Source organism: Eutrigla gurnardus (genome assembly GCF_963514095.1).
Source record: "Eutrigla gurnardus genome assembly, chromosome: 13".
In the NCBI taxonomy this organism is placed as follows: Eukaryota; Metazoa; Chordata; class Actinopteri; order Perciformes; family Triglidae; genus Eutrigla; species Eutrigla gurnardus.
Window position 1 is genome coordinate 21,731,643 of NC_139936.1, and position 24,317 is coordinate 21,755,959.

Genomic DNA, 24,317 nt, shown 5'->3' on the forward strand with positions numbered 1-24,317 from the left:
GAATTACATATGAATGAACATAAAAAAATGCCATTCAAAAAGTCATAGTTTGCTATGCTATTAAAAATGTAATAAGGACTCATTAAATAGTCCTAGAAAAGTATTACATTTTCCAAAAGTCATAGTGTAGTTACTAATAAAATGTTATTTTTTTAAAAGTCATAGTATATTATGTCATAAATACATCATAACAAAGTATTAATATTGTATTATAATAACAATAATAAAAAAGTAATTTAATGTCAAAAACAATTAAAGTATAATATGTTGTAAAAAATGATAAATAATTGATTTAATTGGCACAAAAAAAAAAAACCACTAATCGCAATATAAATCAGAGTCAATGAATCCACTAAGAGGGGGCAGTCCTAATAGTATGTCATTCAAATGTCATCCATCCCTGATCCATAAACCCACCTCGTATTACATGTCATGCTGTAATACAGACTGTTGTTTTGTGAATGGACCAGCTTGGACAACCTGCTACAGTGCGGCATAATCTACGCTGACAACCTGGTGGTTGTGGACAAGGAGAGCACCATGAGCGCTGAGGAGGACTACATGGCAGACGCCAAGACCATCGTCAACGTCCAGACCATGTTCAGGTAACACAGAGAGAGCCGCTCGCTGTGGAGAAACAGGAAACAGTCGGTACCGTCGGCCCCTACGAGATTTGGATCGAGTGACTCCACTTGATTAACTTCCTCATCTGTATTCATCAAGATGCTGCTGGAAAGTAAATGCTTGTTTCTCGAGGTTTGCCAGGATGCTGAACGAGTTCCTCTAAAAGACAAACTGCAGTTGCCAAAAGTTCTCTTCTATTTAACAACCGAAATTAAAAGCATCAATCAGTGGCACACAGGCTCTTCCCCTCAGCCCATCCATTCTTCTCTCCACTAACATCCTTTTCTCTTAAATCTCCTCGTGGCTCAGGTTGTTCCCCAGCCTCAGCATCATCACTGAGCTCACGCATCCATCCAACATGAGGTTCATGCAGTTCAGAGCCAAGGACTGCTACTCCCTCGCTCTCTCCAAACTGGAGAAGGTGAGCTGTTGACGAGGGTGGACCACGTTACGACTCCCTGGCTTTGACCTTTCTTTTCTTTTCTGTCTGAAAGTGTGAAACTGTGGTCCATCCATGTTCTCATTCGACCGTCAGAGCTGGATTATAGAAAATATTCTGTAGCGCTGGTGTTTAAAATTAGTCTTGAGGATTTAAGGGAACTCTTGAATATGCAAATACATTGTAAAATTTAAATGTTGATTATTATGTTTTGCATATAAAGTGGTAAAAATATCATGTGTCTCTCCCCGGCGTTCTTCAGAAGGATCGGGGTGAAACTGATCTGTTTATACAATTATAATTAAAAAAAAAAAGCTACTTCAGAGTCCCCAAAAGGGAACAGGACGTATTATGCTGCACAATCTAAGTGATTTTCCAATGCGTGAGATTTTCATATCGGGTTGCTCGGTTCCGTTTCTCTCTTCAGATCGAGCGTGATAAAGGCTCCAACTTGGCCTTCATGTTCCGGCTGCCGTTTGCTGCAGGCAGGGTGTTCAGTATCAGCATGCTGGACACGCTGCTTTACCAGGTGGGACGCCACAGACTGACTTTAGGGGTCGAGCTCGGGGTTCATGATGAAATATATCAAGATAAATGTGGGGATATGTCCTGCACACATTTCATGTGTTAAGTTACATTTCAAGTTTAAGGATAAGCTGAAAGGTTTGTCTCATAAGGATATTTGATGACAGCAAGAGGTAAGGTCCCAGATGAAAAGCCTCTAAAAGACCATTCACGCTCATGTTTCATAAAAGTCGTTTTTACAGACCCATTTAATTGACAAATTAAATTGTGAATTATTAGATTGAAAATATAGGTGCAATGAGCATATTTGTTTTTAACCACATCTGATATTTAAATGACAAATACCTCGCCAAGTAAAAGGGAAATGCTTTGGCGGAAAGAGAGTATTTCCGAGCCTGCATTGAGGAACACATATTTATGTAATGAAACCATGTAGGAGCATTTAATGTTTTTTTTTTTTTTAATGTTTAATCCTTATTGCTCCACCACCTTGTTTACTGGAGTTCCTGTAGTCATTCTCTCTGTTTCCCCAGTCATTTGTTAAGGACTATATGATCGCTATTGCAAGGCTTCTTCTTGGTCTGGACACCACGCCCGGGTCTGGCTACCTTTGTGCTGTGAGTAGGAATGTTCAGACCCACAAGCATTCGTTAGCCTGCCCTTGTGTCTCCTTGATTGTCATTCTCCGTCCTCAGATGAAGATCACAGAGGAGGACCTGTGGATCAGGACTTATGGCAGACTCTTCCAGAAGCTTTGTTCTTCCAGCGCTGAGATCCCCATAGGCATCTACCGCACCGAGTCGCACATGTTCTCAACTTCAGAGGCAAGTCCAGTCTGATCAGATGCTTAATGTCTGAGACCTCGCTCCTGGTTTGGCTTTAGCTGAGGCACTACTGCTGCTCATGCCCTCATTTTGTGTTCTCTCCATTACTTCTTCTTTCTAGCCTTAATGTTTTCTAAAGAATGTTATGATGTCCTTCCTTGCTTTGCATTTTCTCTTCCTGTTTTTGTTTTTTAACCTTCCTAACTAGCTACTTGTAATGTTTTGCTCCTTTTTGTCTGTCCTTGTTTGTTCCCTTGTACATTTCTGTCTTCCATTTGTTTAATGGTCCGTTTATTCATTTGTTTATTGACCTTCATATGAGTAAATTAGAGTCATGGGCCACCGCTGTAATTTCATTTTCAATTTTTATCACTGCACATTTTGTAGCCATTTTCTTTTCGATAAAAAGGAAAATCTTGAAGTCTGATAATGAGCCCAACTTTGCACAAGGCTTTACAGCTTCAAACATTTCTCACTGAAAGTCCAAAAATGGTATTCAGGAAAGGCCAAGCATACAGTATATGTGATATTATTAGTATCACATTCATGCAATATTTAAATCAGAGTATCCTGATGTCAGCCAGAAACTTTAATCATCTTTATTAACAAGCATAGTCTTCATAACAATATCATCAGCAAACATTACAAAATAAACTTAGAAAATAAGTTTGCAACAATAGACATCAGTTTTCAACATATCTACACCTGAATGTTTCAGTTTTGGCTGCCACCGCCTCAGTCTGTTTTAGAAGCTATATTTATCACCGTAAAACCCCGTGGTGGTGGTGGTGGGGGGGGGGGGGGTGCAGCACCTCTACTTCCCTACTATGAGCTAGTGTTATTTCCCCTCCATTTTAATACAATTAAAAAATACACCATATTTATTATTTCATGTGCTGACATTTGAGCCTTTGGATGGTTTTGTTTGCTTTGGATGCCCCCATCTTTCATTGCATCTCTTTTTGTTTGGATGTCTGTTTGTCCATCTCTTATTTCAGTGCAAAGACAGTTTCACACAGGTAAGATCCTAATGATCCAAATGTTTTTTTTAATTTGGAATTTTAGTCACCTTTTTGCTAAAAGCAAACAATGGTGAAAAAAACACACTGGAATTTTCATGCTTTTATCAATGTAAAGCTCATAACCATCACATGCTTTTATTGTGAGGTATTTCTTAAAAAAATGAACAAAAGCCCAGTCAAGCCCACTTTTACCCATTCACACGTAGTATCCAGAATTAACACTGCCACTCTGCTTTCCCAGTCTCAGGTGTCCATCAATATGCAGCAGGGCGAGGAGCATCGTGAGCGGGGAGGGTCCTGGAAGGAGAAAACGGCTCACAGAAACTCCACCACCAGCGACCAATCGGAGCACCCGCTGCTGAGGAAGAAGAGCATGCAGTGGGCACGGCGGCTGAGCAGGAAGAGCACCAAACCGTCCAGCAGAGCAGAGCGTATCTCGCAGCAGAGACTCAACCTGTACCGACGCTCGGAGCGTCAGGAGCTGTCTGAGCTGGTCAAGAATCGCATGAAGCACCTGGGCCTGCCCACTGTGGGATATGGTGAGTGGGCCGGCTGATGGCCTGAGATGTAGAGGAGTGATGAGCAGTCTTTACTTTATGTGGAAGTGAACTAATGCAATAATTTACTGTAAATTACTTAATGTATACAATTATGTTGGTTATTAACTTTTTTAAATTTAAATTATAGTTACTTCACCATTGTAAGTGGTAATGTGCCTAAAATAATATAAAATGTAATATTTTTTGCAAATTGTAGTCAAACATTTCTTTAAGGCCACAGCAGCAGGAGGCAGAAATGATGTAATTGGTTGAGTTAACCTCAGAGGGTAGAGCCTAAGAATCTCAACATTGGGGTGAGGAGATTTTGTGACACCATCGCCTTTAGCTGATCAACATGTCATATACGTGTCAGACACAGATTTTAATTTTGTTGCACAATATACTGTATTTGTTAAAAACATTTTAAATTAATGTTATAGTATTTTATAAAAAAATCCATAAAAATTCATAGTAAAGCATGTATTTAAAAATGCCATGAAAATGAATGGTGTATTATGTTATAAAATATGTTGTTTAAAAAGTCGTAGGTATGCTATTAAAAATACCACTGAGAAAGTAATTGTATAGTATGCTATAAAAAATACAGTACAAAGTCATAGTATAGTATGTTATAAAAAAAATGCCATGAAATATATTGTTATAAAAAATGCCATGGAAAGTCATAGTATAGTATTTTATAAATAATAATATAAAAAGTAATAGTACCGTATATTATAAAAAAGTCATAGTATAGTATGTTATATGAAAATGACATAAAAAGACATAGTATATTATGTTATATGAAAATGCCTTTAAAAAGTCATAGTATAGTATGTTACATAAAAATGACATAAAAAGTCATAGTATAGTATGTTATATAAAAATGACATAAAAAGTTATAGTATATTATGTTATATAAAAATGACAAAAAGTCATAGTAAAAAGTCATAGTATGTATGTTATATAAAAATGACATAAAAAGTCATAGTATAGTATGATATATAAAAATGACATAAAAAGTCATAGTATATTATGTTATATGAAAATGCCTTTAAAAAGTCATAGTATAGTATGTTACATAAAAATGACATAAAAAGTCATAGAATAGTATGTTATATAAAAATGACATAAAAAGTTATAGTATATTATGTTATATAAAAATGACAAAAAGTCATAGTAAAAAGTCATAGTATAGTATGTTATATAAAAATGACATAAAAAGTCATAGTATATTACGTTATATAAAAATGACAAAAAGTCATAGTAAAAAGTCATAGTATAGTATGTTATATAAAAATGACATAAAAAGTCATAGTATATTATGTTATATAAAAATGACAAAAAGTCATAGTAAAAAGTCATAGTATGTATGTTATATAAAAATGACATAAAAAGTCATAGTATAGTATGATATATAAAAATGACATAAAAAGTCATATTATAGCATGTTATATAAAAATGACATAAAAAGTCATAGTATATTATGTTATATAAAAATGCCTAAAAAGTCATAGTAAAAAGTCATAGTAAAAAGTCATAGTATAGTATGATATATAAAAATGACATAAAAAGTCATAGTATAGCATGTTATATAAAAATGACATAAAAAGTCATAGTATATTATGTTATATAAAAATGACATAAAAAGTTATAGTATATTACGTTATATAAAAATGACAAAAGTCATAGTAAAAAGTCATAGTATAGTATGTTACATAAAAATGACATAAAAAGTCATAGTATAGCATGTTATATAAAAATGACATAAAAAGTCATAGTATATTATGTTATATAAAAATGCCTAAAAAGTCATAGTAAAAAGTCATAGTAAAAAGTCATAGTATAGTATGATATATAAAAATGACATAAAAAGTCATAGTATAGCATGTTATATAAAAATGACATAAAAAGTCATAGTATAGTATGTTATATAAAAATGACAAAAAGTTATAGTATATTATGTTATATAAAAATGACAAAAAGTCATAGTAAAAAGTCATAGTATGTATGTTATATAAAAATGACATAAAAAGTCATAGTATAGCATGTTATATAAAAATGACATAAAAAGTCATATTATAGCATGTTATATAAAAATGACATAAAAAGTCATAGTATATTACGTTATATAAAAATGACAAAAAGTCATAGTAAAAAGTCATAGTATAGTATGTTATATAAAAATGACATAAAAAGTCATAGTATATTATGTTATATAAAAATGACAAAAAGTCATAGTAAAAAGTCATAGTATGTATGTTATATAAAAATGACATAAAAAGTCATAGTATAGTATGATATATAAAAATGACATAAAAAGTCATATTATAGCATGTTATATAAAAATGACATAAAAAGTCATAGTATATTACGTTATATAAAAATGACAAAAAGTCATAGTAAAAAGTCATAGTATAGTATGTTATATAAAAATGACATAAAAAGTCATAGTATATTATGTTATATAAAAATGACAAAAGTCATAGTAAAAAGTCATAGTATAGTATGTTATATAAAAATGACATAAAAAGTCATAGTATAGCATGTTATATAAAAATGACATAAAAAGTCATAGTAAAAAGTCATAGTATAGTATGATATATAAAAATGACATAAAAAGTCATAGTATAGCATGTTATATAAAAATGACATAAAAAGTCATAGTATAGTATGTTATATAAAAATGACATAAAAAGTTATAGTATATTATGTTATATAAAAATGACAAAAAAGTCATAGTAAAAAGTCATAGTATAGTATGTTATATAAAAATGACATAAAAAGTCATAGTATATTATGTTATATAAAAATGACAAAAAGTCATATTATAGCATGTTATATAAAAATGACATAAAAAGTCATAGTATATTACGTTATATAAAAATGACAAAAAGTCATAGTAAAAAGTCATAGTATAGTATGTTATATAAAAATGACATAAAAAGTCATAGTATATTATGTTATATAAAAATGACAAAAAGTCATATTATAGCATGTTATATAAAAATGACATAAAAAGTCATAGTATATTACGTTATATAAAAATGACAAAAAGTCATAGTAAAAAGTCATAGTATATTATGTTATATAAAAATGACAAAAGTCATAGTAAAAAGTCATAGTATAGTATGTTATATAAAAATGACATAAAAAGTCATAGTATAGCATGTTATATAAAAATGACATAAAAAGTCATAGTAAAAAGTCATAGTAAAAAGTCATAGTATAGTATGATATATAAAAATGACATAAAAAGTCATAGTATAGCATGTTATATAAAAATGACATAAAAAGTCATAGTATATTATGTTATATAAAAATGCCTAAAAAGTCATAGTAAAAAGTCATAGTAAAAAGTCATAGTATAGTATGATATATAAAAATTACATAAAAAGTCATAGTATAGCATGTTATATAAAAATTACATAAAAAGTCATAGTATATTACATTATATAAAAATGACAAAAAGTCATAGTAAAAAGTCATAGTATAGTATATTATATAAAAATGACATGAAAAGTCATAGTATAGGCTGTCTAAAAAGAAAGTAATAAAAAAGTTATAGTACAGCATGTGTAAAAAGGTCATAGTTTAACATGCATAAAAAAGTCATGCTATACTATGAATTCATACAAAAGTAGCATGTAAAAATAATCATAATAAAGTCACAATATAGCATGTCGAAAAAAATGATCATTAAAACAGTAAAAATGCAATTTAAAAACAAAAAAACAAGTCTGGTTAGCAGCTGTAGTCTCATATTGTTTACTGTCTATCTGTGATATTATGTTGCATTAATTGACACAAACAGGGCCAAAACTACTCGTAGCTTAGCTTCAGCTCCAATCTGGCCTGTGCCTGAGAAACAACACATTCAAATCGATCTACAGTTTCCTTGATAGAACAGCATGGTGTTCAGGTGATTCTTTTGCTCCGCCCACTGTCAACCAATTATTGTTTCAGCCGTGAGTGCAGCTGTGTTTAAAATATTCAACTCGTGCCTCCAGTCATTTTATTTCATCTCAGTACCTATTAATACCTGTTGGTCTTGATAGTAGATCATTAACATCGCACCACATCTTCATTATCTTCCATCAAACCTTATGTTCTCACATCAGTTCCACACTCATCGAACATGTCATCACACATAAACGCCACTTCAGTCACCATCATACCACCATGCGGATGTGAACAGGTCATGCATGGAGCTGCAGGAGCACCAGACCTCGTCTCAATTGCATTTGATCTCAGACTGCAATTGCCTGCACTCTTATCTGCTCACTTCTGTAGCTTTTTTGTTTTTCTTGAGTTCTTCTCTCCTCCCAGCTTCACGCTTCAAAACAAAAGCAGAATCATGCTCCAGATGTGTTGCACTTGCTAAATATTATATAACATGTCAATTGAATACTTTTCAGGAAGAACCCCAAAAGCTCAAGATCACCTTATGAACCATGAATGTCAGTGAGGATTACTGCCACAGGGTCATAACATGTGGATCATTTGGAAGTGATTCTGTGCACACACCATTGCATGGCTTCTTTGCATCGCTCTCACCTTTTGGGGAAAAAAAGTTATTTTTGAAACTGCAAATGCATTCGCTGCCTGCCTGATTTTTTTCTTTTCCTTGTTTTCCTCCCCTCCTCTGTTCCTCTCTCTGACTCTTCTGTCTTCCCTCCTTTGGCTTGTAGAGGATGTTTCTAATCTCACTGCGAGCGATGTCATGAATCGAGTAAATCTAGGATATTTGCAAGGTAATTTTGTGTGCTCTTTATAACGTATTTACAACAATGTGAGTGGTTGCGTTCCATCTTGTGGAGAAAGGAGTTTGTCCTTTCACCAGCATCCATTGTAGATCAGATCACTGAATTAACCCACAGAGCTAGATATATCTTTTTTATTTAATTTTTAGATCTTTTTTCCCCCCTATTTTCTTTGATGTTAATTCTAAATGAACAAATTAGGATATTGAAGTTAACAGTGAATGCGTTGCTTAGAGTTGCAGGACATTTCAGAGCACCCGTATACAGAGGGGACCAGGCCGTCAGGTTAGCTGGATGATCACAGTACTGCAACTTTACTGCATGAGTGTGTGTGTGCGCGTGTGTGTGTGTGTCTGTGTGTGTGTGTGTGTGTGTGTCTGTGTGTGTGTTTGTTTTCTGCCAGAACAAGTGGTAGATCAACAGCCAATCTCTCACTATCTCGCTCTACTATCTCTTTCTCTGGTCTGTTCTGCAATGTGTTCCCGTGAGGTGACGTCCCAGTTGGCTAGAGTACTGCAGGGCATCAGAGTATGGCTTACAGGGTGGAGCGGAACGCATTATGTCTGTGGATGGAAGGTGCAGAGACGTAGTTATTATGATGCATAAAGAAACGTGTATGAGAGGTGTCTTGATAGAGTATTTTCTCTATTGCCATATATCTGGACACCTCCAAGTGTATTCCCACACTTATAACATGGCCACTCGACCACAGAGGAAAAGAGAAGCAGCGTTTAAATTAAAGTTTGTTAGTTTAAAGCATGCTTTGGCCTGTTTTACTACCTAGACTTAACAAGTATTGTTACCTGCAGTTTAAAGTGCACTGATTTAGAGTATTTAACCCGTCATGAAGACACTGTTGATGGCTCTATAGTCCAGCACACTGGATTTGCTGATGTCAGCTTGAATTTGAAGAACCTAAATCAGCTTAAAGTCTTGTTTTTGCTGACCTCCAGTGGTTTAACTTCAAATGTGCACTCTAGAGAGGGAGCGAGAGAGCAGCGACGTCTACAGGCCCAAGTGCTAGCCGCATGAATGCATCCTTGATCAAACTTAAACGAGACCAAAATAAATGAATTAAGGTTGTATTTTCTGACTTATGATTCTGAAAGCATAGCCAATGTTGAATAGAACCCAGCATATTAAATATGATTTATTTTCTAACATTAAATATTCAAATGAACACATTTGGAAGACGACTGGAGTCCAAGGAATTGCATTGTATTAGATTCATAGTTTAATTATGGTTCATCAAAGAAACGGTTGATCATCCTGGACTGCAGAGTCATAACAATAATAATAAAAACCTCACTGGCCTATAATGTTTCCTTTCTCATAAAAGACGAGATGAATGTCTTTTCTGTGACCATGGTATAATCCATATCTAATACGCTGGGTGGGCTACGATAACACTGTCTAACAGCTTTACAGAATGAGCGTAACTCTTCCACTCTCACACTCCCAATGCGTCCTGCTTCACTCCCTCTGGTTGAAGTCGTTCTGCGTTTGGTCCAGTCTGACGGATGCTGGAGCATGTCTCTCTCTCTCTCTCTCTGTGTCTGTGGATGTGTCACATGTCCCTCTGAGTGGGATTTTTTGGGGCTGAGTGTCGTCCGTTGGCATGGCAACCTGCCGCCTTGGTCCAGTGTGGAATGCGCAGGATAAAAAAAAAAAAAAGAATGTGATGGAGATGGATTTGTGGCGTGGCCGCGGACGTCGTCTGCATGTTGGCTCCGTTCAGAAGCTGCGCATGAGGTGCTGTAAGTCAGCAGGCAGCATGGGCCTCCCCTTGTTCCACAGAGTGGCCTGTCAGTAACGGTTAGCCCTTCTCTCTCTTCCACCCCGCCTGGCTTTATAAAGGGCCACCAGCAGGTGGGTTGTCATGGAGACACATGTACCCTCCTTTCCCTTCCTCCGTCCATCACGTAACGCAAGTAGGAGCCGCCGCCAGACAGACAACCACACACACAGAGACAACCACACACAGAGACAACCACACACACACTCACACACAGAGACAACCACACACACACAGAGACAACCACACACAGTAATGTGACTCATCAGGCGAGTTCATGTCAGTCAGTTTGCTCTTATTGATTCTTGATCAAATATAAGACCTGCAGAATGCCAAACCCCATGGTTACACATCTTATCTTTATCGTGGAAGCAATAAAAGAATATTGTTGCAACTGTTAATGTTTATATAATGCCGAGACAATATACAGGTGTTTATAGGAGGCTGAAAGCGTTTTACAATTAATTTAGTGATTCATCAGTTCATTTTATATAAGATAAATGAAAACAAATCGAATTATTTAATCAAATTAGATTAAATTTGTTTGAATTACTTGATAATGAAATGAATTAAATATTGTGTAACACCAAAATAAATCAATTTGGTCTTCATGCTGGCTTATAGGTAACAAGAAAGTGCAGTACAGAAACATTTTACGTAATTTAGAAACACATTTTTATTTGTAACCGCAAAATGTCCCGCTCAGTGTTCTTGGTAACTATTGAAAATAATCTCGTAGTCTGCATATTCTCGCACACTTAAAAAAAGTCAAAATACCAATTGAATGAACTGCGAAATTGAATTGTTATATCAGCCATTTACTCCCCATTAAAAACGGCTAACTCGTTAACTCGTTAAATTGTAAATAACAGTTGCAACAAGGATCTCTTCGATGAACAGCCAGACGAGGAATGCGTTGTGGTCAGTGAAAGGTTGAAAACGAGGGCGTGTCATATGTTCAGGGTTAGAGATGTATTTATCATGGAGGAGGACGAGGGAGGGCTCCAGAGCAGCGCTGAAGATCTCCCCTCTGTTTTTCCAGACGAGATGAACGACCACCAGAACACGCTGTCCTACGTCCTCATCAACCCTCCTCCTGACACCATGCTGGAGCTCAACGACATCGTGTAAGGACCACACCTTTTCTCTTTAGCCGCGTCCCGTCTGCTTTTAGGTTGCGACTGTGCCGGTAACTTCTGCTGTCCGATGTTGACCTTTGCCCTTCCAGGTACATAATCCGGTCCGACCCGCTGGCTCACATGCCAGAGGACTCGCAGACGGGCCAGACGCCCCGCGGCACCAGGAGCCGGCAGGACTTTGAGACGAGAGACGAGACTCACCTCTGAGGCAGCCTCCGTCGTCGACACCCTGACACCTTAACTTGGAAGGCCGGGCCGGCGGAGCGCGTTCGCCTCGCACCGCTGAAGGCGAGAGCAGGCTGTCCTGAATGTTCGTCTCTCAGAATGGAATCACTTTTAAAGATGGCCCTGAGAGACGTGCCGTTTCCCCACTGAGCTGCTACAGGAGGATGCATGAAGAGTGCCTCGTCATCAGCCACGACCCCCCCTCGCACACGTCCCCCTAACCGGCCCCCTCCTTCCAACCAAAGGGCCGAGATCTGAGGGATGCTGGGAGAGAAGACGAGTGTACAGGAGGGTTCGGTGCACACACTGTACAGGAAATCAGATCATTTCACTCAGGGGTGAAGTTGCCCTCGCGGGCCGACCTCCTCTACGCCTGTTCCTGCCTAAACACGCAAACAACCCGATCCGGGGCAACTGCACCCTCCGCCACATCCTAGCTGTAAGCCTACAGGAACATGCTATGACTTTAACAGTTCACCGTGACATTACAGTCCATGTGCACTTTTCTTCATTCATTACAAAATGTCAGTTTTGGTGTTTCTAATCAGACAGGATTTCCATTTTCTGTGTGAGCACAAACTTTTTCACGTCTAGCTGTCGGATGTGAATAAACACAGTGACGTGGCACTTTTATCAGCCACAGTGGTATGGTCAGCATTTCTCTCCTTGTGTTGTTTTGGACACTGTTTTCTTCCATTTGTTGGGGTTACTGATAAAGAAAGAATATTGTTAATTTATTTCTCCATTTTAAGCATCCAAAGTACCGTCTGCTATATAGTATTTGCCATTCTTTTGTTTACTGTATTGCTTTGTGAGTATATTTCAAATGATTTTACATCCATTTTGTGATATCAGTGTTGTTTTGTTTTTTATTTTAGAGCCTGCCCGACTTACTGTCCGGGCCGATATTATCAGCTGATTTTAGCCCATCAACGAAGAAAACCAAATATGTATTTACTGTGCAAATTTAAAATTTGCCCACCAACACGTTCTACTTCATTTATTTATTTTTCTTAGTTGAACTTCGGCATATTTATGTTTGATTTGTGTTGTTTTTATAGCCTCTATTTACAGTTGTGACAAAGATGTGTACGTATGAGTCATTTTACATTTGAATACATAAACGTGTCAACAACAAAACTCCTTCATAAGAACATTTAAAGGAATCGTTTGAAATCTTGGAATAAACGTATTTGCCATTTTGCAGAGAGTTAGATGAGAAGTTTCACGCCGCTCTCATATCTGTATGGTAAACACAAAGCTAGCCTTGTTAGCGGCTAGCTTAGCATAAAGGCTAAGCTAATGGAAGCAGGGGGAAACAGCTAGCAGGACCTCTTGTTGATTTATTCTGTATAATATGTTGTTGTTTTACTGGTGAGCTGCTTGCTGAGTTGCAAGCCAGGCTAACCGTTTCCCCCTGCTTCCAGTGTTTATGCTAAGCTAACGGTCTACTGGCTAGCAGACATTATCAATCCTCTCATCTAACTCTCAGCAAGAACGTGAAGAAGCCTAAAACTGTTGAACGAGAAATATAGACTAAGAATACAGGCTGACATTTCCTTATCATATCCAAAACTCCCAGTTTCAGTCAGGCTCTGGTGTTCTCTCTGATTTACTCTTTTTACCCGTTTGAAGCTGATGGTAAAAACTCATTCATAGTTTCAGAACCATTCAACGAGTTGCAGTTACACCGGTAGCAGAATCGTTTTGCACAGACGGCGACGGACGCGTCACGTTGATTTCTATCCTGTAACCTGTTTCTAAAAACAAAGTGCTCCCTCTCCAAACTTACAGGCCGCACCTTGTGTGTGCGGCAGCGTCGGTGTGCAGTATTTGATCTTGAGTTCTCCTCCTTTAATGGTTGTAAAGAGTGACTTTGTATGGTTTTTGTTCCTTTGTTGCGGTCTCTTCTGTGTGATGGAAGTGAAAGAGGACTTGAAGTATTTTTGCACTAAGCTCTGCGGGGGACGAGCAGAGCAGCAGCATGACCCTTTAATCTGAATCTGTACGGCGGACAGTATTCAGCCATTCCTGTGACGCACAGTTCATCCTTTTCATTCATTTGAAGACTTTTGATGTTTATTTATCCGTTAAAGAAATATGAAGTGACGGTAATGCTGATGAAGAAATCGCAGATGGTTTCGTTTTCTCCTTGACATCTGTGTTGTTTTGTTTTTTGAGGAATAAGCATATGCTTTGTTCTGTTTAACATGACGTATTTAGCAGAGTCCCATTGAAATGTCTGTTGCTCGGTGGCCCAGATGTGTCAGTTTACAGGGCAGTGGAGTCGAGGAGTGGCGCCGTGAAGACCCGACCGGTGTGCTGGTCCATTCATTTAACACCTTCTTGGTCCTCACTCCGCATCTCCCACTGTCCACACTTACAAATACCACAAGGGGCATGTAAACACTAAACAGCATGTTTTTGATATACAAGCTTGCCAAGTATGACACATTTTGTACATTTAGTGGGCCGTCCTGTGGCTAGAGAAACCCATAATCAAGTCAACTGCTTGCAAGTTGGAGCCATTATTTGATACTGTGTATTTATATGAATGGAACATGCATGTTGTGTCCAGGTGTTATCAGAAGCCCACGTGTTACGTTTACCTCCACTTTGTTTTTAAGTCGTTGTCAAAAAGGGGTCGATCCATTTTGTACTATTTCTTATGAGGAGCGAGTGTCCTTCGATGTATAAAATATGAACAAATAAATGCTGCATGCAGCCGGAGACTATGAACGAAAAGGCCTTTTTATTTGATTTCAGATCGTAACACGACATCTTTAAGGATATGGACATAATGTGTCATTTAATTTGATTAAAGTGTTGTTATTAAAGCCTTATTTACAATTACAGTGACACGATTCAATTTAAACTGCAGCAGGTAAAACAAAGAATTTTCTTAGGTGAATAGTTCAACATTTTGGGAAACTTTCTAACTGAGAGTTGGATAATAAGATGAAGACGACTGTATGGTAAATATGAAGTAGAAATGAGCAAAGAGTTAAATCTCCTCTCTAACCGTCTTTGCTGCCTCTGCGTGACCCCTCTGCTTGTTGGCCTGTACCTGCTTCCACCTGTCTCTGGTCCAGCGGCCGTTGTTCTGCACCACTTCATGCAGCAGGTCCATGAAGGCTCCAGACGGCAGCGTGTCGTCATCTGGCGAGCCGCCACCAGAGGGCGCCTTTGGGCCCGTGCTTCTGTTTCCTGCCCTCCGTCTGCTCGTCGCAGCTCGCTGCCTTTCGCTTCTCTCTTCTGCCTTACTGCTGCTGTTCTTGTGTGCAGGATCTTCTGCAGATTTCAGGTCTGGATTAGGACCAGGTTTTTCCTGATCCAGATGTGGGGTCCGCCACACAGGGTCCCGGATCGTCTCCTCCTCCTGGGGCTGCTCTTCTGGCCTGCTGTCAGAGCTGAGAGAAGAGGTCTGGTCATCTGGTTCTGAGGACCGAGTGTCTCCCAACTCCATGTGGGCTTCAGCCACGTTTAAAGGAGCAGTTCCTAAATCTTGATGTTTCTTGATGCCATCGTCCTCTTTGTCAAACCGGGACACGTTCTCCACCTCACCTGGAAACATCGGCGTCCAAACAGTGAAGACACTGGTCTCCCTTTCGTCCTCATCCACTTTACATCTCGCCTGCCACTGGACTGCAGTCGGGGGCCAGGTGGAGATCCTCCCCATAACTTTACCTCTGTGTGATCTTTGACCTGGAACACCGGCAGACTGTTCCATATCATCCATACCATCCACACCATCGGGGCTGGGGTGTTTTTTCTGGTTTGTACCGATGCTCAGATAAGGTGCAATGTCATTGTTGACAGAAACTAGATTTCCCCAAGCATCGGCCTGTTTATCATGGGCTGGTTTAGCATCGGCCTGTTTATCATGGGCTGGTTTAACATCGGCTCCTGTGGCTGTGTTTGGTGCTTTTGTCTCAACTCCTCCATCTACTCGACTTTCATCTCCCAGGTTCTGCTTCTCTTCATCTTGGTTTTCTGCATCTTTGGACCGAGCCTCAGTTTGTAGAGTCACATGTTCACAAAGAGGAGACAGAGAGAGAATAGCATGAGCAGACTTGGCTCTGACTCCAGTAAAGGATCTCCTCCATCCCGTCTCCGAGTCCCACGGATCGTCTCCTCTGCTCTCAGAGCCTCCTGGAGACGGAGACCGACTGGACCTGCCGTCTTCTTTCAACTCATCCCCGTTTCCTTCCGGATGACCAGGCGTCACGGCTTTGCTGTTGCGTTTCCTCTTACGCAGCACCGCCAGGAAACACGCCGCGACCAGGAGCAAAGACAGAACCACTGCAGGAGCAAGATGTGAGAAATTCAGTTGGAGTCTGGTGAAACTTTCCAATTGGATCGAACAGAAAGAGGAAAAGATAAACATACCTATGACAGCAACGAGCATCAGGACAATATTTGCATCCAAGGATGGCCGTGATGTCACACACACTTCTGGAAGGAAAAATGGACACGTGAAGCACAAATGATCTAAAAGGTTGAAGCATGGAGAAGAAGCAGACGTACCAGTCGGTGTGGACAGAGTTGTGGGCAGCTCAGAGGGTTTAGGAAGGACAGAAATCTCCGTCACTGATGGAGATGATGTCACATAAGCTGCTTAAGGAAGCAACAGTCAAATCAATGAGGCGACACACTCTACTGACTGGGTTATTGAAATACCAATATTATAATCTGCTCCTGGTTACATGAAAATACATATAGTTAGAGACCATCATGATGAATAATAATCATCTTTAAAGAAAACACTATTTTCATGGTCAAGCTCTTCAAGAATCAAAAATACTAATTCAATATTAATATGAATAATCTTTTAATTGATATAAGAGAAATATTACAAACATATTTCTATGGGACATTATAAAAATGTTAACAATTTGCTCAGGCAGAAATGAGGAGAGGCTATAGTAAGATATCTGTCCTGAATGAAGGAATCCAGAATAAAAAACACATTTGATGGGATGATGCATGAGCATGTAGGAGTCTATAAATGACCACATGGTGGTGCTGTCCGCAAAAACGACCTACCTTTCAGTACATTTAACTTTAGTATAGGTGCTATATGCAATATCCTGCTAGAGTAACAGACAATTAACTAATCAACTAAATGTTAACTAAACTAAATGTAACATAAATGAAATGTTGATATTCTAGTTTTAGGGCCACATAAATAAATACAATGTAGTTTCCATGAATTAAACAGTAATATCTGAATTATATGACCAGAAGGGATTCTTTTTCCCTCTTACAACTTTTTTCTTGAAATTGCAAATGTTAGATTTTGTTAAGAAAGAAATGTTTTTATTGTGCCACAGATAAGACATCTTTTCTTCATGGACATTATTTTTTAGTGAAAACAGTCAAATAATCTTAATAAGATGATCATAGATCATAATGTCTCCCTGCATCAGGATAAAGGATATACATTAAAAATGTAATTTTGCATTCTGAATTTTTTAAAACCAGACTATTTTTCTGTCCTGCAAATAGAAATGTACCACCTATTAACTTATTCTAAGTGCTTTTATCCAGACAAATATCCTGATCGTAATGGTTTGAATTACCCAACAAAAAGGCGACGTACCAGATGTGGCTGCAGGGATCGCTGTGAGGTCATCGGTGGGTTTGGGCTGCACGGTTTGAGTCACTATCGGTGGTCTTGTTTGAGCTGAGGAATCACACACAGACACGTTCCACGCAGGTTGATCCTTCAGAGATGGAGGACTCTCACAGGTCACCTCCATCTGTCGGTCTAGCAGAGATCTGCTTTGTAGGTCTGAGAAGAGACGCAGCTTTAGGTTTCTACGGTTACTTATTTGTCTATACTGTACATTTCACAAACCTTTTAGGAGCTCAACAAACTCTTCAGCTCCACAGGAACAGGTCCAGGGGTTCCCATCTAGTCGGATCCTGGTGGTCGTGAGAGAGCCGAAGACCTGAGGTGAGAGCCGAGTCATCCTGTTCTCAGATAAGTCCAACACAGACAAGTTGGTGAGAGAGAGAAAACTATTTGGATGGATTGTTCTGATCCTGTTGTGACTCAGCCTGAGCTTCGTGAGACTATTGAGACCATTCAGCATCGACTCGCTCACAACTTCTATTTGGTTTTCTGTGACGTTGAGCTCCTTGAGGAAGTGTGGCTGAGCCAACCAGCGTGGGTTCACCTCTACCAGCAGGTTCCGGTTTAAACTGAGACTCGTGAGGTTCTGCAGAGAACCGAAGGCCCCTTCAGCGATTCCTGTGACACCGGCGTCTTCGATACTGAGACTGGTTATAGAGGAGAGGTTGTTACTGTGAAACACGGTGGCGTTGATCTCCCCGACGTCCTTCACAAACATGAACAGAGTTGAATAACCGGGCCTGGAAGCTGAGAGCACAGTGGTTAGTCAGCACATGAAACCAGCAGCATTCATGCATGCTTTCTGGCTGAGCGGCCTTTTTAATTACACTTTCATAGATTCTATTGGACAAACTAACAGGGCAGATGTACAATAATACAGTACTTACATAAATGTGCATTTAGTGGCAATTATTACATTATCTTATCAAGCCATTTCAAAGATGTGCTTATGCTGCCATCTAGTGGTCGAGTTGGTGTAACATCAGTTTATATTTGACCCTGCTTTACACAGCATCATTACCAGGTTGAGATCCTCACACTGACAGGGCATTTGGGTTAACAAACATTGAGAATGATTTTGAGGAAAGAGATTTTATTTTTTATAAATATGCGTTATCATAAAACATTTAATTACAAAGGCTAACGTCAGCTCAAGATGTCTTGCCAGACCTCACCTGGTGGTATCTCAACACAGACCAAAACAGTCTCCGCTACTCGACAAGAACGGCACAAAGGCACATTCATCAGCATCAAAACGAGAAGAGCAAAAACTGTGGACGCACAGAGGAACCAGATCAGCTTTGAAGTCAGCATTTCATCATTTACATGTTTGTATGAGCAGTAGTAGGAAGTATGTGCACTTACCCTTCATGGTGAGCGACCAGATCGACTCTGGGTGCAGGTCTACAGTTTGGATGCTACCTGGACAGGACAAGTTTTTTCAAGTTTGGGGGGGGGGGGGTCTTGTGATCACCTGAACTAGCAGGTGTGAAATAGAAACACTGTTGCCATGGTAGATCAGAGTTCTCCATGGTTATGAGCCCTGGCATTAAGGCGCTGAAGCCGCTGTTCCAGTTGGGTGGTAGAGTGTGAGGCCGTTATCACCAGGGGAGGCCCAACGATGCTCACTGCTTGAATTAGAAACCCAGCGTCATGTTGGACGGAACATTTCTGCCTCTTTGGTCTGACAAGTTCCAACTCAATTATGGGAAGAAAAACAAACATTTCAGTGAAATGATACCGCGTGTGAAAGCAACATGAAAAATAAATACTGGGTGAGCCGTTGTGTAAAAATAAATACAAATCTGTGTGGTGTTGAAAACGAGCAAAATTAAATTAAACAGTGGAGTCTCACAAATGGACAAATCAAGTCATGAGAAAAGAATAAAAATGAAAAATGTGACTTTTATTCACTTGAAAATTTATTGTCTCAGTGCTTCCATTTTAAAAATAAATAGATGGCATGGGGTCAAAGATAAAATCAACATGGATGAAAATTACACTAGTGTAACAAAACAAATGGTGACCAAATGCCAGTACAATCTTTTAGTGAATATAAAAATACACTCGCATACAATTAAGGATCCGCCACCTCCTCCAACCAAGAACAAATCAATGTGCAGCAAATGAGAAATCAAGTATTCTGTTGTTTTTGGAGACAGCAGTAGTATCATATCAGTGGAGACCCTCCAGCTTTAAATGTCAGTATTAAACGGTAGTGTTTGGTTTAGTTTGGACAGGTTTACGAGTGCACAACAGTGTTATCAATTAGTTCTTATGCCCGTTAAAAAGGTCAAATTCCCCAACAAACAGAAAGTAAAGTGCTCGTGCAACACTTGTGGTGGTTCTCGAGGCCAACGAACGGTTTCTAAAAATGCACTTTTGATTTCTTTTCATTTTAAAAGACAGAGAGAAGAGAGAGACGATGTGGCAGTGTTTTCAACACCTTGGAGGAATGTTCTTTAATGTTAGTACATAACCGGACCACAGTCCCCTGCCCCGCCCGCACGGAAACCCCTTCTGAATATATCAAATAGCGTCATTCGAAGCGGTCACAGAGCGGAAACGGAAACACCCTTCACAACAAGAGTGTGTGTGCGCCCTCCGGTGGTTAAAGACGGGACAGGCTGACAAAAGCACTCAGGGAGGGAAGGAGGGATTACATTGCATGAAAGAAGCCGTCGACAAGTGTTCATGAGTGCACCTTTATACGGGACAATTCAAGAGTGCCCGGTGGAGAGAGAAAACACAACTAAGCTCTAAACATCAGAGAGAATTCCCGTTATGATGAAAACACATAACATCAGCTCAGACTCTATACCACATTGCTTTAATCATAAAAAAAAAAAGTAAAAAAAGATTAAAAAAAAAAAAAAAAAAGCATAATTTCTGTACTAAAACTCATCCATCACCCTTTTTTCCAGTAAAGGGTTTTTGACAAATCAAAGTATTTAAAATGACCATTAACTTTTTTTTTGCTATACATATCCAGTGCTACACGATCAGCGTCTAGTTTAAAAGCGGTTGAATAAATAGACGATAGTACCACGATGCGTGAAAGGCCAACAGATGTCTGAGGGAGACCTGAGGAGCTCCCCGTGACAAAAGAAGAAAACAGTTCAGAGCAGCAGGTTTTTTTTGGAGATCCCTGGTGAGGCAAAATCGGCAATGCCAGCCTGGTTTGACGGAATCGACAGTCCACGCGGGGAGAGATTGTTGTCTTGTTGTTGGGACAGCAGAGCAGACCGGTAGTCCCAAAGGCTTGCACAAAGGTCCCTTGCTTCGGATTTTCCCTTTAAGAATTGACCCGACGTCCGCTCCTTTTGTCCAGATTCGTCCGAAGAGGAGGCTTTTCCAGAGAGAAGGAAGGACTTTTAATGCTGCTGCTGCTCTCGACCATGACAGTGCTGAACTAATAAATACTTCATGTAAAAAGGGAACATCCACCACATATGAGCGAGACAGAGAGAAAAGAAATGCCACATGCTTGAGTCGTGATCTCTGTAGAAAAACCCAGCCGGACCGACAGAAACCGGAACCGACCGCACTGAGACCGTACGGAGAAGAAGAAGCAAATTCAGCCGGCATTCCTCTTTTTGTTGCAAGCACCAGACCCTCGGACCACCTGTGACACACACACACACACACACCTTTACCCTCGTTTCTGCCCGATAGAGGACCACATGTCTATTAGTGCGGCCTCTCCCGAGGAGTTTTCCAGGCCGAGCATAGAGGGAGCTCGGCTGTGGGCATCAATGCAGTCTAATCAGGAAAGAAGCAAGATGGGGATGATTTGGATGATAGAGGGTTTAAAATCCAACCATCTGCTATTTCCCACTTTTCTTTGGCACAGCACCTCTCTTGGCCTGCCACAGGTGGTTGTGGATGGTCAGGGCGTCCACGCTGACTGACACAGTCTTGGCGGGGATGACGGTGAACTGCTTTCGGTCCGAGCTGTACTTGTACAGCTTGTCGATCATCTTCTTGCTGATGCTCTTGGGTCCCGTTCCCGTCAGCTTCAGTATCTCTTCGGTGTCGGGGAAGTACGAGTAGAGCGCCCGGAACTGGCAGCCACCGTCACGAAACAGGATCATCAGGTGGTTGGACTCGCACTTCTCCAGCTCCTAGTGGGGACGGAGGTTGAACACGAGTCAGAAATATTGAAACAATTACTATCTATTAAAAGGATATAACAGGTGCGTCGTTGCAAAGTTGCTGGTCCAAATCCCAGCAGCAGTAAATAATTAAGTTGACGCATGTCTGGCATAGTGCTGTCGCTATAGCAACCATGTCTTAATATCACTGTACTATGGCAAAAAATTCAAACACCAAGAAAATGTATAGAATAATGACACGACATGGAACCTAGAATTATGCTTATTTCTACTCAAACAATGTATAAAGAAAAAATATTAAGTAAGACACGGGACAGTGTAAGAGTGTCTCCACAAAATGATTCAGATGAAATTCTGTGAGAAGTCGAGGGAAGAGCTGCTACAGTCAGGAAGACGCCACAGTAACAGCAGAAAACAAGGTGTTTGTTTCAGTCTTGTCAGATTGCTTTCCCTTTCTGTGCATTTCATGCTAATGAGAAGCTAGAATGAGATTACTAGATTAGACTTTTAATGGACATCCGGTCGGTTATTACTCGTGATCTTATTTTCCTTGTTGTGAGTTCTGTTGAAACAGACCCCAGCTCAGCACCGATGAGGCGTGGAATTATGACCTGCTTTAATCTCCTTTTCAACTTAATTTGTTAGCTTCATCCTTCGAGTTAAAGCTAAATCCCCCATTTTATTTAGTTATTTTGAGCGACCGTATCACGAGTCTTGCAGAGCACTGACCTCTAGGATCTGGTTCTTCTGAGGCTCGTTGACTTTGCCAGCCAGGCAGCAGTGAGAGATTGCATTGTGGATGATTGGTTTATTCGACTTGGCGCTGGGCTCCTTGAATAGTTTGGGACCTAAAGGATAAAAGACCCCAGACGTGTTACACATGGAAATAATAATCACAGTAACAATAACAGTCACTTTGGTGGGTAACTAGTATCCATTAATTGAGTTCTAAAAATGAAGACAAGCAACACAGTGATATAGAATACCCATGTTGATTGTGTTCCGACATATTGATCTGTTGGTCACTGATCAACCTAAGATCACTACTGCTCTGCTTCCAAACTAACAAGTCAAAAACAACACAATAAAGTCACCAGTATATTCAGCCATGGACGTGATGGAAGACGCCGTGGAGCCGTTGTCCCAGTCCCTTTCTGCAGTCCGACTGTTGTTACGAGTGCCTGGAAACGACTCCACAGAGTCACAGCTGGAAGACATGAGAGGAGGTACAGGCTGAACACCGAGGCAGACAACACCAGCAACACAGCATATCTTAAAACAACCGGACTGTGTCCGCATGACATGATGTCTTATTTTGGAAAACATTTAACATGTGAATTAGCTTCTATTTCCCTTTAATGCAGAGACAGAGTTGTTCGTGATACCTTTAAAAAAGGGGGTAACACTTGTAATTCTGTACTGTGATTTGCACATTGTGTCCCCCCAGTAAAAAAAGATAAAAATACATAAATAAAGTGAACAAGTAACCAACGTACCGCTGAGACCCGGCCCCTCCAGAGTTGACACTGTCGGCCTCGTTGGTTGCAGCAGAAGCCAGGGACAGACTAGAGCCCGACTGAGCAGTGCTCAGGTTGTCAGCTATGTAAAATACAGATGACACTTTCAATTATGTTGTCACTTTAGAAACAACTGCTAAATACACAGCTACGGCGTCATCCACAGGACAAAACTAATGCAACCGCATCGCAGTTGGATAGAAAATACAGAACTTTTATGATGTTAGCGTTGAAGTCTTTATTTCAGAAGAGGTGGCCCAACAGCACCAGTATAACACCCTCAACAACCCTTACTCTATTTCATAGCTAACCTATGACTGAGACTCATTACCTAATCAAAGGACATTGGAAATTAATCTCAGTCAACGCTGTGGTATTATTTACAATAGGAGTGTATTATTAGCAATCAGCCACAGTTGGAGAAAACGAACGGCGCTAGCTTTGCTGAGACGTGAAGAAGAATATCAGCTAAATGTCTTAAATGATATAACGGTCTTACGTGTGGAAGAAGAGCACTTGGATGTATTATCGCTGGAGGATTCCTCTCTGAACACAGACTTGGCTCGGTGTTTCTGCTTGGGTTTGGGGGTTTTGGGCTTCACATGGCCTTGTTCCTCCAACATCTCCTGCTGCTTCCTCCGCAGATACTCCTGCTTTATCAGCTCCCTCCGTGTCTTTTCCTCTTCCTTACGCAAGCGGTCCTCCTCGGCCTTCCGTCTGTTTTTGAAACCAAACGGTGTGAGCATTTTTAGAGAGAATAACATCAAAATCCTGTGCTAATGATGGTAAAGGAAGTCACCTCGCTTCGTCTCGTTTCTGCTCCGATTCTGATTCTAGCTGTTGTTTACGAAGTCGAGCGTCCTCAGCTTTCTTCTGCTGCTTCAGCAAGAACGCTGCTCTCTTCTTGGCAAGCTCATCCTCAGCCTTCTGCTCGTCCTACAACATGAAACATGAAACGACATTTATGGCCGACATAAAAGACCATCGGTCATCATAAAACATAATCAATGATAAATCTCTAGAATGTGGTTTCACAAAATAAATGCATGATAAAATATGAATGAATTTGCCAACATTTCTGATATCCACATACTAAATTATTGTTGATTAATTTATGTAAGTTAAGAAATATATCCATATTTTATACAAAGGCAT

At 39.5% G+C, this 24,317-nt stretch overlaps 3 protein-coding genes across 21 annotated transcripts in view; 1 reads left to right on the forward strand and 2 right to left on the reverse strand.

The window, feature by feature from the left end:
- kcnt1b (potassium sodium-activated channel subfamily T member 1b) overlaps window positions 1-12,785 on the forward strand; it is a 69,045-nt gene extending 56,260 nt beyond the window's left edge. For 5 of the 15 annotated variants that reach the window (XM_084024301.1, XM_084024308.1, XM_084024310.1 and 2 more), the window contains 11 exons: window positions 471-605; window positions 934-1,045; window positions 1,491-1,592; window positions 2,122-2,205; window positions 2,284-2,412; window positions 3,411-3,431; window positions 3,676-3,973; window positions 8,662-8,724; window positions 8,968-9,018; window positions 11,571-11,655; window positions 11,757-12,785. In XM_084024301.1, the coding sequence (XP_083880427.1) occupies window positions 471-605; window positions 934-1,045; window positions 1,491-1,592; window positions 2,122-2,205; window positions 2,284-2,412; window positions 3,411-3,431; window positions 3,676-3,973; window positions 8,662-8,724; window positions 8,968-9,018; window positions 11,571-11,655; window positions 11,757-11,874 (1,198 nt within the window). In that variant the 3' untranslated portion in view covers window positions 11,875-12,785. The remainder of the gene's footprint in view (window positions 1-470; window positions 606-933; window positions 1,046-1,490; window positions 1,593-2,121; window positions 2,206-2,283; window positions 2,413-3,410; window positions 3,432-3,675; window positions 3,974-8,661; window positions 8,725-8,967; window positions 9,019-11,570; window positions 11,656-11,756) is intronic. The other 10 variants (XM_084024314.1, XM_084024305.1, XM_084024307.1 and 7 more) reach the window with 5 other exon arrangements.
- Window positions 12,786-14,783: 1,998 nt separating this feature from the next.
- Window positions 14,784-18,796, reverse strand: LOC311022775 (uncharacterized protein). 3 transcript variants are annotated; one of them, XM_084024322.1, is made up of 6 exons: window positions 18,706-18,796; window positions 17,753-18,277; window positions 17,495-17,686; window positions 16,420-16,506; window positions 16,282-16,347; window positions 14,784-16,194 (listed from the first exon to the last, which is right to left on the reverse strand). In XM_084024322.1, exons 1-6 carry the CDS (start codon window positions 18,779-18,781, stop codon window positions 14,897-14,899), a joined length of 2,244 nt encoding a protein of 747 aa, XP_083880448.1. In that variant the 5' UTR covers window positions 18,782-18,796; the 3' UTR covers window positions 14,784-14,896. The 3 variants fall into 3 exon arrangements, with proteins under 3 accessions (XP_083880448.1, XP_083880449.1, XP_083880447.1); XM_084024323.1 differs by lacking the exon at window positions 16,282-16,347; XM_084024321.1 differs by having other exon boundaries at window positions 14,784-16,347.
- Window positions 18,797-19,415: 619 nt separating this feature from the next.
- Window positions 19,416-24,317, reverse strand: part of camsap1b (calmodulin regulated spectrin-associated protein 1b) — a 28,810-nt gene continuing 23,908 nt past the window's right edge. For all 3 annotated transcript variants that reach the window (XM_084024493.1, XM_084024494.1, XM_084024492.1), the window contains 6 exons: window positions 23,962-24,098; window positions 23,662-23,879; window positions 23,142-23,244; window positions 22,740-22,852; window positions 22,375-22,493; window positions 19,416-21,654 (listed from right to left, as the gene is read on the reverse strand). In XM_084024493.1, coding sequence (XP_083880619.1) covers window positions 21,358-21,654; window positions 22,375-22,493; window positions 22,740-22,852; window positions 23,142-23,244; window positions 23,662-23,879; window positions 23,962-24,098 — 987 coding nt within the window. In that variant the 3' untranslated portion in view covers window positions 19,416-21,357. The remainder of the gene's footprint in view (window positions 21,655-22,374; window positions 22,494-22,739; window positions 22,853-23,141; window positions 23,245-23,661; window positions 23,880-23,961; window positions 24,099-24,317) is intronic.

Excerpts from the sequence above, each read along its gene's own strand:
- LOC311022775 (XM_084024321.1), bottom strand. The coding sequence starts at position 18,781 with ATGCTGATGAATGTGCCTTTGTGCCGTTCTTGTCGAGTAGCGGAGACT. Across the intron at positions 18,278-18,705 it reads CTGTGTTGAGATACCACCAG|CTTCCAGGCCCGGTTATTCA; the intron begins GTGAGGTCTGGC and ends CTGTGCTCTCAG. Across the intron at positions 16,507-17,494 it reads GATCCCTGCAGCCACATCTG|CTTATGTGACATCATCTCCA; the intron begins GTACGTCGCCTT and ends TTCCTTAAGCAG.